Here is a 13,849-nt window from a genome sequence, read left to right as displayed (position 1 = left end):
CTGCTCATAAATATCCCAAATATCTACGTCCATGTTGAAGTTAATCTTATTTACGTCGATTACATCAACATTTTCCGTATCTTGATACAAACGCCACGTCATATTTATTGTTGGCTTTATCGAAATAGTTGAAACGTTTAGAAATTGTGAAATCACACAACTCCAACAGAAAGATCCAATAAGTGAAAACTAGACGTCGCAAAATGTACGCGAACGGAGGATTCAACGTCCTTTCGTGCATGGAAACTTTTCTTTTTAATATTAAATATGCAAATTGGATTCTGAACAATCCATTCGTGATTTCGCACGCGAAATATTCCACGGATGTAAACAGTTAAAAATATTATCACATTATTGCTATTACTATATCATCCTCTCGGTGTAATGTGTCCCGCGTATGTATGCGAGAGGTGGCGTTAAACCCAAATTGCTTTAGCAATGCGATCGCGAGCAAACGTATTTAAGAGAATTGTGTAGTAATAATAAAATTTTAACTTTTAATAACTTTGTTATGCTATTGTCGTCATTGACATTAACAATTCGTACTAACGGTACGTTCATAAAATCCGTCACCTCGGGCAATAACGATTTAAAAAAAAAACACAAGTTATGTCGGAATTATCGTCATTTCAAAAACGCGATAAGCTAAATTTAAATTTTTACTTGGCGAACGAATGCAGCCGCGAAAAAAGAAACGATTAGCCGGGATACATTATTGAATCGATTTTTTCCTAGGTTCTCGAACGAAAAGCGTTACGTAGCCGCGGGATAAACTGCGCGGTATCCGCTCGTCGACTTGGCGAACGGGCGTCCTGGGAATAATTTTATGAAGGATCTCCAGCGTCCGTCGTGAATTTGAGCGGACGACGGTGAAAATTAAAAATCGTGGGATCCATCGATTTGCATTATATACCATTAAGCCGAGAAGCAACAAGGCCATTTTGCCTCGTGTACCTTACGGGCGCGCGTATCCCGAGAGGCCGCGAATGAAGCATCTTATTTTCGAGATGCGAGCCGGTAGCGGGTGAAAATAATCGGCCGAGGACGCGGCGCCGTTTCGCCGGCGCATCTTTCTCGAGGGACATGATCGAAAATCTTTCGAGAAAGGCCTAGTTTTTATGTTTTTCCGTGGGCTACGCTATCGGCGCGAAAATACGCAAGCGGGGAAATTCTGTCGCGGACGCGTGCCGCCGGCCGCGGGAGCGTTCGGCCGGGCCTGAAACGAAACCGCATACACGTGGCTACGTGTCGATCCCCACGGCGTCTTCCTGGCGGCCCTAATCCCGCGGTAATAACATTGTAAAGTCCAAGTACGTTTACTGCTGCGTCGCTTTCCGCGAAACTAACCGGGCGACATAGTGGGTAGGTCTCTCTCCATGGTCCGCGCGCTGAGTACTAAAGAGCGCCGCGGGCCGGTGTGTAGACAAACTTTGACTGTTCTGCATTCTGTAGGATACCGTGACGATCGTTTTAACCGTGAAAGCAGCGCACCTTGTTGGAGATGGAGGACAAGGTCAGTGGAAACGCGGCGGTTGAGGGTGCGGAGAGCAATACCGCCTCCGCCAAGAAAGCCAGCAAGAGTAAGGCCAAGTCGCAGCAGCAGCAGAAGAAGGTCTCGTCGCGGCCGCCAACCTCCGAGATGGTGAAGGCGGCCATTAAGGAGCTGAAAGATCGCAAAGGCTCGTCCTTCCAGGCGATCAAGAAGTACATCGTGTCCACTTACAAGGTGGACGGCGAGAAGGTCGCGCCCTTTATCAAGAGGTACCTCAAGACCGCCGTCTCGGCGGGCGCCGTCGTGCAGACCAAGGGCAAAGGCGCCACCGGCTCCTTCAAGCTGTCCACTAACGACAAGCCTAGCAAGCCGAAGCCCAAGGGGAAGGCGCAACGCGCTTCGGCTCATTCGGACACCAAGAAGGATACGAAGGTAGAGAAGGCCGCTACGCGAAAACCAGCTGCCGCGAAGAAGCCAGCCAAGAAGGTCGTGGAGAGCCCGAAGAAGCAATCCGCTCAGAAGGCTGTCGCGAAAACTGCCGCGAAGAAGGGCAGAGCCGCCGCAGAGCCGAAATCACCATCCAAGGCTAAGAAGGCCGTAAAGGCACCGGCGGCGAAGACAAAGACGCCCAAGCCGAAGAAAGCCACGGCTAAGACCGTGAAGGCCGCAGCAAAGAAATAATTGTTCTGCGAAAGATATACTAAATGGCCCTTTTCAGGGCCCAAACCGTATTTGACGAGGAATACGACTCGAAAATTTGCAATTGCCACTTTACCCTCTAATCCTGTGCTAATATTTCCTTTGAAATCCTGAATACTTTGGTTAAAATTTATTAACGGTACATAGCGGAGAGATTAAATGTTGAAACAATTGCTTGCTAATTTTTATGTTTAGTAACAGTACGTTGAAGAATAATTCGTGTACTGGATGGACTAGCTTCTGCTAGACGATTCATTTTACTTTACGATCGAGAAGTAGTAGAACTTCATTGTAATAAATACTTTAGTTTCCATCCGTTCATACCTTCCTCTCATTCTCCATACTATCCTAAATAACCGAGTATAATCTATTTAACTCTCCTTACGCCCAACTTCCACTTATTCAAATACCTTTCGCAATTTCTCTACCTCAGCCTCGCCGTCCTCTTTTTAATTCTTACTATCCCTTCATCTTTCCTTTCTCTTTTCCTTCTTCATCCAACGTATTCTCTTATCAATGTTTAATTTCTTCCTCCCTGATGCAAGAATCTCTCTCGTAATCTCGTCTATTCTTTCCGGGAGTTTCAACAAATAATTTTTCACTCGTCAGTTTTTCCTTTTCTCCTTTACTATTTTTCTTTCTAATCTTTTTCCCTGCTAATCATTGCTTCCTTTTTGTATATTTCGTGTTCATCTCTCTTCCCTTTTCAGTCTTTATTTCCACCAATCTTTATGGCCTAACATTTATTTCTTGTTATTTTCTCGCATGATCTTTTTCTTTTTATATCTGTTCTCTACTCGATTTTCTCGACATACGCTCCTACCAATATTTCTCTCTTCCTCTTCCATATTGCTATATCCCGACTCTTCAATTCTTTATTCTCCCTTTTCCCCTCTTTCACGTTATTTCCCTGCATCCTTTTTTTTCTTTCTATTTTATACTGTTTCATTATTCTTATTTCTCCTTCTATTCCCCCTTTCTGACATTTTGCATTTATCTCTAAACGTAAAACCTCCACTTTTCCTAGTAAAAGAACGATACGTTCGACAATTCATTCGCGCTCGTAACTCATTGAATACATAAATAAAAAGGTGCGTGAAATATCTATATTCTTAAAATTGCCGATTCATTATTTTATTTCTATTATACATATATGCAAGGTATGTCCTAAAAATCACTACTCTCCCAGACAGCACACATATCTAAAAGACATCATAAAGACGTCTTTAAGACGTCTTAAAGCTGTCTTTTTAGACATGGTGTGCTGTTTGGGCTATGAGTAGCGAGCTAATGTTTTATTAATTTAGGTGTACAAATAAATAATCCAAATTATTTTAAGCAGTTATAAAATCAATTTTAAATTGAATGGATTTTCCCGCTCTTTTGTGTTTATGCAATGTTGACATGTAACTATTAAAAAGAACATAGTTTGGCGAAAGGCCCAATCGCAATCTTCAAAAGTATTCAGTTCAGTTTTTTTAAATTAAAAAAAATAAAAAATATTATTTAGTAGACTGCACATACAATTATTTATAAAAGTATTTTTCAAATTGTTTTCCTTCTATAGAAGGCGGGACATGTAAACCTCTGCGAGGTACTTAATTAAAAAACCAGGATCACCTTACAATTTGAACAAGTGGTGAAAGAAGTAATAATCTTTTACTCGCCCTCGTTAAAATTTGTTTTATGTAACAAATGAATTATGTAAAGAACTGTTATTGTCTTATAAGTAAATTATATTCATACTTTTATACATTTACTTTGTTAAATTTATTTTTTAAAAATCGCGTTTCCATCCCACTTGTATTTTCACATTCGTTCGAAACATTCTTTTCATTATTCTTATTTATATATTAAGTGAATTCCTTCTCGCGCGAATAGTTCTTCCGAAACTCTGACCATTGAGAACAATTATAGCGGTGGAACCAAAATAAATAAAAATCAACAAGGAATTCTAAACACCTCTCCGTTGGCGTTGGGAATCAGTCAGTCGTTTTTGAGCGATTATTTGGGCAGTGCTATGTTACTAACCGCATATCAATGTGTCAAGTCTTAATGTAGTCGTGTCAGTCTCATATTAGTGCAGTTAACTTTGTCTAGAAAGTTGATGAAAGCCACTTAAAGCTATACGCATGCGTATGGATCGGAATACATTGCATTGCTCGCGATTCGTTGTTACTCAATAGCGGCTAAAACAGGAATGTATACACTGTTAAAGCCATTCCAGTTATACGCGCTTAAACTGAATATCGAACTTCTATACGGACTATTCATAAAAACTTGAAAATCGCAGAGTGAATATCTTATCTCTCGAGAACAAATATTAACATATTTATTATCGAAATGATAACGTTTTACTTGCTTCTGTGTATACTTAATCTTAGACTTGGATATGCGCCTGAGAGAAAACTCGATCGTTTGAAAAATTGTTGGCCCTGAAAAGGGCCGTTGATTTGATAAAGTGAGAGCGGGATTAACCACCGAAACCGTACAGGGTTCTGCCCTGACGTTTCAGAGCGTAGACGACGTCCATGGCGGTCACTGTCTTCCTCTTGGCGTGCTCGGTGTAGGTGACAGCGTCACGAATGACGTTTTCCAGGAAGACTTTCAGGACACCTCGGGTCTCCTCGTAAATCAAGCCAGAAATACGCTTGACACCGCCACGTCTGGCCAATCGACGAATGGCTGGCTTGGTGATGCCCTGGATGTTATCACGCAACACTTTCCTATGTCGCTTCGCTCCTCCTTTTCCCAATCCCTTTCCTCCCTTGCCGCGACCAGTCATCTTGAACTATTCGATATGCTGCGTGGAACGTACTCACTGCGATATCTCGGCGAGAAGTGATCCGGTGAGTCCCGGCCGGCGGTTTATATAGGCACGTCGGCAGGCGTATCCCCTCCACTACTCCGGCAGCCAATCAACGACGACGCCGCAACCATTGGCTACTTGCGTCGGAGAGACTTGAGCGTGTTTCCTCCGAAACATTTCGCTGCTGTATAATTGAATTCAACATTGATCTACGTAAATTTCTAGTGATCCATTTACACGATTGCCGCAATTATTATGGAGAATTAGGATCAACTGCGGAGTCGAAATTTTTTCTTGTTTTGATATGACATCCATGTCTATCGCAATCTTTCGGCTAGCGCATGCATATTACGAACGATGTCTCGGAGAAAAAATCGCAAACGTCGTAATCTGCATGATGTTTTCTTGCAACCTGACAATTTGTTCGCTATCAACGATTAACAAATCGATGAACAGTTTGGTTTGACGATATTCTAGGCCATTCAAATTTCTTCCCATCTCTTTTCTCCTCTGTCCTCCTGATCGACTATTCCGAATATCAGTTAAGATCGCTGTTAATCTTTTAAGTCTTGGAAAATGATAATAAAGTTACGATGATAGAAAGAATATTTTCGAGTGAATGCGATCCGATTAGTCACCTTTTGTCTCTTATTAAAGATAACACGGAAAAGAAGGAACCGGACCACAAGGAAGGCATTCCAGTGAGAGAAAGATAATATTAGCCATTTGTTCAACGTATGTACGTGCTCACCCATGACGATGTGCTAGAAATGTAGCTACAAATTAAACACCTCAAGAGACATAGTTAAGTGAATATATCGAATATACATAGCGAACATAGCGTACGTTGTAGAAGAATTTTGCGTAAGCTAACAATTATCAGTCGGAAATATTGGTAACCATCTATTAAAGATGTACACACAATACTTACGTACGTCAGTAAATTTATATCTCGTAGAGTTGTTACCTAGTACCATAAGTAATCCGCTTGCCTTAAATTTTTCGTGAAACAATTATTTACGCAACACAAGAGTAAAAAATTACTTTTTGCAATACATAAATTCACGGGTTTTCGTTATTAATAGTGTAATTACAATTATTACTTATGGTATGTAAATTTATATGCTTTTTACAGTGTGTGTACGTAGCTCTGTGTAGACCGTTTACACATGTATCGTCAATACATGCAGAGAGTTATCTTTCGTACGCCTAGCGAAAACAGGCGTTTCCCAGACAGCACAAGACACTTCTATCTTCAAAAAAATTTGGAATATTCCATAGGTCATTCGTGTTAGTGGAACATTCGATTGGTACTACTGTAAATATTTTTTTTAATGCGAATAGAATAATCTACCAAATATAGCGTGTCGGCTATATATAGTATGATTATATGCGTCACTACCTTTCGCGAAAGACAATTTAATGTATTATACAGCAATGTGCGATACATAAATTTGATGAATATTTAACAATTATTCTGAACGAATATTTCAAAAACTTTCTCGACGAATATTCTAAAAATAATTCTTTTATATATACATTGTATTCTTTGCGTTTAGAAACATTCTATTTTATAGTCAACAAATACGTTTAAAAATAATAATAATTAAAAATTATACAAGTTAAATAGAGCCAATATGGCCAACATATGGTCGAGACTTATCATCTCGAACGAAGGACGACTATCGAGGATTCCACGGTAAAAATCAGATTTTTACTGTTGAATCCTCGATAGTCGTCCTTCGTTCGAAATACCTCCCAGATGTTACTCCCGACCATATTGTTTAACAAGTTTTAGAATAGCAAGCATTACTTTATTGATAGAAGCAAACGACTGTGGTCTTGAAACCGTTTGTTTTTTATTCAATTGATTTTATCAATTGTTTTGCGAATGCAGAAAAGATCTAAAAATTTCATGTAAGCTTATATCATTTATTGCACACTAAAGATGGACTAATCTCCGAAATATTGTGCCAAAACGTACGTTCATTTTGTAATTATAACCTAGTCTTGGCTCTATTAGCTTGATATATTAATTTACAAATACCATTTAAACGCTCGAACTCTTTTTTTATCCTACACAAGAATTCGTCAGGAGAGGAATTCTTTTAATTTTGAACAGATTCACGCCGATTCGGAAGAACTTAAAAGCCTGTTTGTAAGTTGATAACGACGTTGTGCTATTTGAGTTGACATTGTTACTTTTACTTAACACTTTTATAACAAGAATAAAGATTTGTTGTCGCCAGTGAGAAATTAACCAAAGTAGGAAAATTAAAAGATAACTCGACCGGCAAATTCTATGTAAAAAAACTACTTCAGTCAAGGTTTGAACCTGGATCTTCCTACACTCTAAAGCGTCTCACCATTTCAACCATTGACGCATGTAGTAACATTTGTTGCAATACATATAAATTTCTTTATTTTAATTGGAATTTGCCAGCAGTGTCGTCTTTCAACTTTTCTACGTTATATTTTTCTATTTACATATAGGTATTACAATTTTTTAAATATATTAAAATATATTGAAATATGTACATACAAATATTATTCGTAGCTCGTTCGCACACTCACGCGCTTGGAACTCATGGAAATAATCAAATAAAATTTGCGAATAAGAGAGCCGTTAGTCGTAGGAACGTTTTATTTCAACGTATCATTCCCCAGCGCGATAAGTTATCATTGCGCTAACACAAAACACTATATAGAGACGCGATGTATGTTCGCAACAGCAGCACTTTCCTTTCCGCATTTCGCCGACGTACATCGCATTTCGTTGAAGACTAAAAGTTCATGGCATAATGTATAACGTACAGAATAAAACTGTGATGATCACTGGAGCGGCTGTTGGATTAGGCTACAAGTACGCCGAAATACTGCTTCGCAATGGTGCGAAGAGCATCGCTGTGGTCGACTTGCCGACGTCGAGCGGCCGGACTGCGGCGGACACTTTGGAGAAGGAATTCGGCAAGGGCCGCGCCGTCTTCTTCGCCTGCGACGTAACGAAGGCCGACGAGCTGAAGAAGACATTCGAGAAGATCGTCGACGCATTCCACGGCCTTGATATTCTCATCAACAACGCCGGTATGTTGAACGACAAATACTGGGAGCAGACGCTTGAGCTTAATGTCAAGGCATTAATTTCCGGCTCTATGCTGGCGCTCGATTACATGGGGGAGCATAAGGACGGCAAGGGCGGAGTAATCGTCAACATCTCATCCATACTTGGATTGGAGGCGGATTCAATTCTGCCGATGTACTCGGCATCGAAATACGCCGTTCTGGGATTCAGCCAAGCTCTGGCGTGTATGCACGACAAAACCGGAGTGCGAGTTGTTATCATGTGTCCGGGCGTCACGCGTACAGCGTTGGTTGCAAACATCCAAGATAAGATGAATGATTCGGTCCAAGCTGCGGTAGACTTCGACGGTTTGGCGAAATATCCGACGCAGACTACCGACCATGTTGCACTTGCGATGCTACAGCTCATCCAGAAGGGCAAGAACGGAGCGACTTGGGTCGCCGAAGGTGGTCAACCGCCGTACGCTGTTGACTTTTCCCATTATTCCAAGCGATCTCTGCCCGTATAAAAGTTGACGCTTGACCTTTCATCTCGCTTCAATCTGCACGATGGCTGTCAAGTCAATGTGTATGAAATTGTATCAAACTTTAAAATAAATAATGGCATTATAACCGAATTGATCATATTCATAATAATTAACGTTTATAACAGTCTTAACCCTTTCTATCCCGAATCTTAAGGTTCATATGTAAATAAATACAAGTTAACATAAAATGACCATTTGCAATGCAGGTAAAATTTTCGAAATAAAATACCATAGGAGTCTTTCAAAACGTTTCGATCTAATAAAGCACTAATTAAATAACTAGTCTTATTTAGTAAGATTTTTATTGATTATTTAACCCTTGTGATGTTCTACTTTTAACAATCGCTTTATAGAAATATTCTGCACATCTTTCCCCTCACTATTACAAAATATTTCAAATTTGTTTCAGCTAATTCGAAAAGTTTAACATTCTCAAAAGTTAGAGTAACAAAAATATATTTATATGGATGTTCGGTTTTACTTCTCTGAATTTCCCTAAGCATAAATGTACCAGCTCTTTCCCTAACTTACAACAAAATTTACAATTATATTCTTTTCACAACGATGCGCTTTCTCATAGAGAATAAAACAAACGCAAAAGAACAAAGTACATTAATCTAAAATGTTTTAAATAACCTCCTTTGGTATTTGATACTGTGTGCTATTGAGATTTGAACAAATAGTACACGTTACGCACACGTTCAGATAATTTAATTCATCTAGTATTACCAAGATATGAATACTTGTTATATAATAGTCTAAATAAATTATGTTTGAAGATAGCGTGTAGAAACGGCATTGCAAACGGAACATTCCTCGTATGAGAAAATTGGTGGCCCTAAAAAGGGCCGTTTGTGAGTGTGGTGCTGCGTAAGTTAAGCCTTCTTCTCGGTTTTCTTTGGCAGCAAGACCGCCTGGATGTTCGGCAGTACGCCACCCTGAGCGATGGTGACGCCCGAGAGCAGCTTGTTCAACTCCTCGTCATTACGAATGGCCAGCTGCAAGTGCCTGGGAATGATTCTGGTCTTCTTGTTGTCGCGGGCGGCGTTGCCTGCCAACTCCAACACTTCAGCGGCGAGGTACTCCATCACCGCGGCCAGGTATACCGGGGCACCGGCGCCGACGCGCTCGGCGTAGTTTCCCTTTCGCAGAAGCCGATGGATACGGCCGACGGGGAACTGCAGTCCAGCGCGATTGGAGCGCGACTTCGCCTTTCCCTTGGCCTTGCCACCTTTGCCGCGTCCAGACATGGTTGCGAATTAGCGAGTGCTGAGACTTTACAGAGCGAAGTGCAGCGTACGACGTCTCGAATCGTTGTGTCGCCAGCCTCGCTGCGCCGGCCTACTTATACCGTAGCGCGGTGGCGGCGCGCGACCAATGGGGAGCCGAGCGCGTAACGATTGACCGCGTCCCCTCACGCGATTGGTGCGGCGCTGCAGTCGCCGTATTGTATATAAAGGCTGCGTCTCGTCGGGTGCCTCACTTTTCGAAGTTCCGTCTTGGCGATCGCTTACACGGCGCTGTACGAAGACCTCGAGAATCATGCCACCGAAGGCAAGCGGCAAAGCTGTGAAGAAGGCCGGCAAGGCCCAGAAGAACATCAGCAAGACCGACAAGAAGAAGAAGCGCAAGAGGAAGGAGAGCTACGCTATCTACATCTATAAAGTACTGAAGCAAGTGCACCCGGACACCGGTATCTCCAGCAAAGCTATGAGCATAATGAATAGCTTTGTCAACGACGTCTTCGAGCGCATCGCCGCCGAGGCGTCGCGTTTGGCTCACTACAACAAACGCTCGACGATCACGTCCCGGGAGATCCAGACCGCCGTCCGACTTCTGCTGCCCGGCGAGCTGGCCAAGCACGCCGTGAGCGAAGGCACGAAGGCTGTCACCAAGTACACCAGCTCCAAGTGAAGCGCTCTTCTTCAGATAAACGGCCCTTATCAGGGCCACAAATTTCCTCTTGCGATCGGCACTCTCACGGTTCAAATATTTCTACTGCAATCTACGCACGTGTGTACTTTGAAGTTACAGGATTCTTTGGGGAAAGAGTATCGAGATTTATCTCCCGTAACGGTCTATTAGAATAACCCGTGTTTTGTACGGACGGTCTCTTATTTGCAGTTGCATTTTTGTACATTAGGATATTTGATTTATGTATGTAACTATAAATTCGTCGATGTAAACTCGGGTAAATTAATAATGTAGAAACGAGTTTATAAAATAGACAAATTGTGCAAGTTCTTCGCCACGAGGATTGTATTCGAATTTTTGTCCATTAGACAAGTTTTATTTTCGAAAATCGTATGAACCTAAAGTATTCACCTCCAAATACTTTCGTGCCCTAATACCCGTTTCTACCAACGCAGTTTAACTTTAATCTCGATTCAACTTACATTGTATCTTTTTCTAGTTTTGCGAATTGGAAAAAGACAAGCAATAATTTAAGCCGAGATTAAAGTTAATCTACATTGGTAGAAACGGGCATAAGCGAGCCCAATAGGACTTCGAGGGCCGGTTTTGGCGCATCGACCGTGTGGGTTTGCGCAGCTTTGAAAGGGAAAGTTATTTGAATATTGAAATATTTCGACTGAGGAAGTTCCGAGCGCGCGGGTCACACGGCTATCCGATACCTCGCGTAAAATATATTCAATTCATTACGTTTCGAAATGTACGTTAGCTGAGAAGTTGCATCGCGATGTTCAAGCGTATGTCGGGTGTATTGTGGCGCCATCTTTCCGTATGCGAGATGATCGCCGCTATAATTTTTATACAGCGGCTTTTCGCGCACACATTGGCTACTCCCGTGTTTCATATTTCCTGTATGGACGAGTGTGGACGAGGCATGGCAGGATGTAAGTGCATACACAATCCCACGTGTCAAAAAATGTATAAAACACTAGTTACCGCGCTGTACGCGTTCTTTTATGCAGCTGAAATCCACGCGTGCTGAATATGGTCGCGAAAACCCGTGCTGAAGGTAAACACCGGAGCCGCGCGTAACTCCGGGACTTATTTTCTAAACACAGCGAATACTTGTTGCAGGTTAGTCGTAAATAACTGCCGTAGACCATTCATGAATATGCGCGTGTAGAGCTGTGAAAATGTTGCGGCGACGACACGTCAACGTTAAAACCGTCAAGGAGCTGGACGCGTTCCCGAAGGTTCCCGAGTTGTACGTCGACAAAACCGCGGTTGGTGGAACATGTGAGTGTGGCACAGACAGTACGGTATTAAATGTACCGTGTAACACACGGCGTGTATCCTCACGTTGGACAACAGCTGCGCTCCTGCCCGCTCACCCCAGCCGACTAACAGTCCGCTTCTGTTTCAGTTTCTGTTTTTACAATTCTTATTATCGCGTACCTGGTGATAGCTGAAACGAGCTATTATCTTGACAGTAGATTGCAATTCAAATTTGAGCCGGACACGGAAATCGACGCGAAGCTACAAATCAATATTGACGTAACGGTGGCGATGCCATGCGGCCGTATCGGCGCCGATGTTCTAGACTCTACGAATCAGCATATGATAGACTTCGATTCCTTGAAGGAAGAGGACACGTGGTGGGAGCTTACGCCGGAACAAAGGGCACATTTTGAAGCTCTGAAGCACATGAATTCGTATTTAAGGGAGGAGTACCATGCCATTCATGAGCTACTTTGGAAATCCAATCAGGTTACTCTTTACAGCGAGATGCCGGAGCGGTACGTGCAGACTACCATTTGTAATTTACAGCACTTGTTGAAAGTACATTAGTCACTTGCGAATGCATACAACTGTTGTACCTGTTAGATCGTACGTGCCGGATTATGCACCAAATGCCTGCCGTGTTCACGGTAGTCTGAACGTTAACAAAGTGGCGGGTAACTTTCACATAACCGCGGGTAAATCGTTGTCTGTGCCGCACGGGCATATACACATTTCTGCATTTATGACTGACCGGGACTACAACTTTACTCATAGAATCAATAGATTCTCTTTCGGTGGACCTAGCCCGGGCATTGTGCATCCCCTTGAAGGCGACGAGAAGATTGCGGATAACAGTAAGTTTGTTTACTACTGCAAAAAGAAAACTGGAAATAAATTGGTACAATGTTTCGCATGTTTAACGAACGGTGCTTTCAGATATGATGCTTTATCAGTATTTCGTCGAGGTTGTCCCTACAGACATCAGAACACTGCTGAGTACGTCCAAGACGTACCAATACAGTGTCAAGGATCATCAGAGACCAATTGATCATCATAAAGGATCTCATGGAATACCCGGGATTTTCTTCAAGTACGACATGAGTGCACTTAAGATCAAAGTGACCCAGGAGCGTGATACAATTTTTCAGTTTTTAGTGAAGCTGTGTGCCACTGTAGGTGGTATTTTTGTCACAAGCGGTAAGCGGCGCTTGCAAACAATCGCTTCTTCAGCAAACAGTAATGCAATGATTTATTGAATTATCTGAATTCACAGGATTGGTCAAGAACCTTGTACAAAGCTTCTGGTATATTGTGAGATGCAAATTTCTCAATTTGGAGAGGCAAGCAGATAATTATGGATTATCTGTCCCGTCACATTCCACAAATTATCAGCCGTCTAATACTATAAATTTACTTGATGTTACAGCCCCTCAAAGTATTGATATCATGCATCCTCAATAAAAATTTGTATTCTAGATTTTATGGACTTTTATTATACGAATCAATAATAATAACTAATGGTATATTGATACATTTAATGATGCAATCATTCTCTATTACATATTAATGTAAATATATGTATAATAATTGCAATGAAGAAAGTACTTGTACACTTGTAATGGTTATAAGAATTTGCTTAGCATACAAAATTACAATTATGACACTGTATTTAAATACCGAGTGCATGTATATGTATACACGTGTCTTTAAGGGGATGCTGGAGTGATTCTGCACTTTTGCACCTTTCTAACCTAAAAACTGTCAGTTCGCGGAAACATTTGTGTAATATACAAATTAAATGGCTTACGTGTACAGATCGAAAGCAGCTTGCTATTCCGGCCAAATGAAGAAACAATATGGCATCACTGAAACTAAGTTTGTAAGTCTAGTAAAAAATAATAGTGAGCAACACACATACTACATGTACTGTATGTATGTGTTGCTCACTATTATTTTTTATTAGACTTACAAACTTAGTTTCAGTGATGTCATATTGTTCTTTAATTTAGCCGGAATAGCAAGCTGCTTTCGATCATCTGTACACGTGCC

The 13,849-nt window shown here is 41.5% G+C and overlaps 6 protein-coding genes across 6 annotated transcripts; 4 read left to right on the top strand and 2 right to left on the bottom strand.

The window, feature by feature from the left end:
* The first annotated feature begins 1,340 nt into the window (after positions 1-1,340).
* Positions 1,341-2,218, top strand: LOC105565886 (histone H1B-like). The gene has a single exon (XM_012019434.1). The coding sequence runs from the start codon at positions 1,502-1,504 to the stop codon at positions 2,171-2,173; it is 672 nt and encodes a 223-aa protein (XP_011874824.1). The 5' UTR covers positions 1,341-1,501; the 3' UTR covers positions 2,174-2,218.
* Positions 2,219-2,303: 85 nt separating this feature from the next.
* Positions 2,304-5,028, bottom strand: LOC105565885 (histone H4). Its single transcript, XM_012019433.1, has one exon. The coding sequence runs from the start codon at positions 4,974-4,976 to the stop codon at positions 4,665-4,667; it is 312 nt and encodes a 103-aa protein (XP_011874823.1). The 5' UTR covers positions 4,977-5,028; the 3' UTR covers positions 2,304-4,664.
* Positions 5,029-7,521: 2,493 nt separating this feature from the next.
* On the top strand, positions 7,522-8,698 carry LOC105565884 (15-hydroxyprostaglandin dehydrogenase [NAD(+)]-like). The gene has a single exon (XM_012019432.1). The coding sequence runs from the start codon at positions 7,802-7,804 to the stop codon at positions 8,588-8,590; it is 789 nt and encodes a 262-aa protein (XP_011874822.1). The 5' UTR covers positions 7,522-7,801; the 3' UTR covers positions 8,591-8,698.
* Positions 8,699-8,786: 88 nt separating this feature from the next.
* Positions 8,787-9,945, bottom strand: LOC105565883 (histone H2A-like). Its single transcript, XM_012019431.1, has one exon. The coding sequence runs from the start codon at positions 9,856-9,858 to the stop codon at positions 9,484-9,486; it is 375 nt and encodes a 124-aa protein (XP_011874821.1). The 5' UTR covers positions 9,859-9,945; the 3' UTR covers positions 8,787-9,483.
* Positions 9,946-10,060: 115 nt separating this feature from the next.
* LOC105565882 (histone H2B) lies at positions 10,061-10,858 on the top strand. The gene has a single exon (XM_012019430.1). It carries the CDS (start codon positions 10,151-10,153, stop codon positions 10,520-10,522), a length of 372 nt encoding a protein of 123 aa, XP_011874820.1. The 5' UTR covers positions 10,061-10,150; the 3' UTR covers positions 10,523-10,858.
* Positions 10,859-11,392: 534 nt separating this feature from the next.
* LOC105565881 (endoplasmic reticulum-Golgi intermediate compartment protein 2) lies at positions 11,393-13,277 on the top strand. The gene is made up of 6 exons (XM_012019429.1): positions 11,393-11,588; positions 11,654-11,815; positions 11,943-12,315; positions 12,404-12,654; positions 12,737-12,997; positions 13,074-13,277. Exons 2-6 carry the CDS (start codon positions 11,713-11,715, stop codon positions 13,259-13,261), a joined length of 1,176 nt encoding a protein of 391 aa, XP_011874819.1. The 5' UTR covers positions 11,393-11,588; positions 11,654-11,712; the 3' UTR covers positions 13,262-13,277.
* Positions 13,278-13,849: the final 572 nt, after the last annotated feature.

The sequence above is a fragment of the Vollenhovia emeryi genome, unplaced genomic scaffold (genome assembly GCF_000949405.1).
Source record: "Vollenhovia emeryi isolate VEMERY1.0 unplaced genomic scaffold, V.emery_V1.0 DF939148.1, whole genome shotgun sequence".
Taxonomy (NCBI): Eukaryota; Metazoa; Arthropoda; class Insecta; order Hymenoptera; family Formicidae; genus Vollenhovia; species Vollenhovia emeryi.
This window is presented reverse-complemented; position numbering and strand designations above follow the sequence as displayed.

Bases quoted from the DNA above. Each gene is read 5' to 3' on its own strand.
- LOC105565884 (XM_012019432.1), top strand. From the start codon at position 7,802: ATGTATAACGTACAGAATAAAACTGTGATGATCACTGGAGCGGCTGTT.
- LOC105565885 (XM_012019433.1), bottom strand. From the start codon at position 4,976: ATGACTGGTCGCGGCAAGGGAGGAAAGGGATTGGGAAAAGGAGGAGCG.
- LOC105565881 (XM_012019429.1), top strand. From the start codon at position 11,713: ATGTTGCGGCGACGACACGTCAACGTTAAAACCGTCAAGGAGCTGGAC. The intron at 12,316-12,403 runs GTACGTGCAGAC...TGTACCTGTTAG, and splicing joins TACAGCGAGATGCCGGAGCG to ATCGTACGTGCCGGATTATG. The intron at 12,998-13,073 runs GTAAGCGGCGCT...CTGAATTCACAG, and splicing joins TGGTATTTTTGTCACAAGCG to GATTGGTCAAGAACCTTGTA.
- LOC105565882 (XM_012019430.1), top strand. From the start codon at position 10,151: ATGCCACCGAAGGCAAGCGGCAAAGCTGTGAAGAAGGCCGGCAAGGCC.
- LOC105565886 (XM_012019434.1), top strand. From the start codon at position 1,502: ATGGAGGACAAGGTCAGTGGAAACGCGGCGGTTGAGGGTGCGGAGAGC.
- LOC105565883 (XM_012019431.1), bottom strand. From the start codon at position 9,858: ATGTCTGGACGCGGCAAAGGTGGCAAGGCCAAGGGAAAGGCGAAGTCG.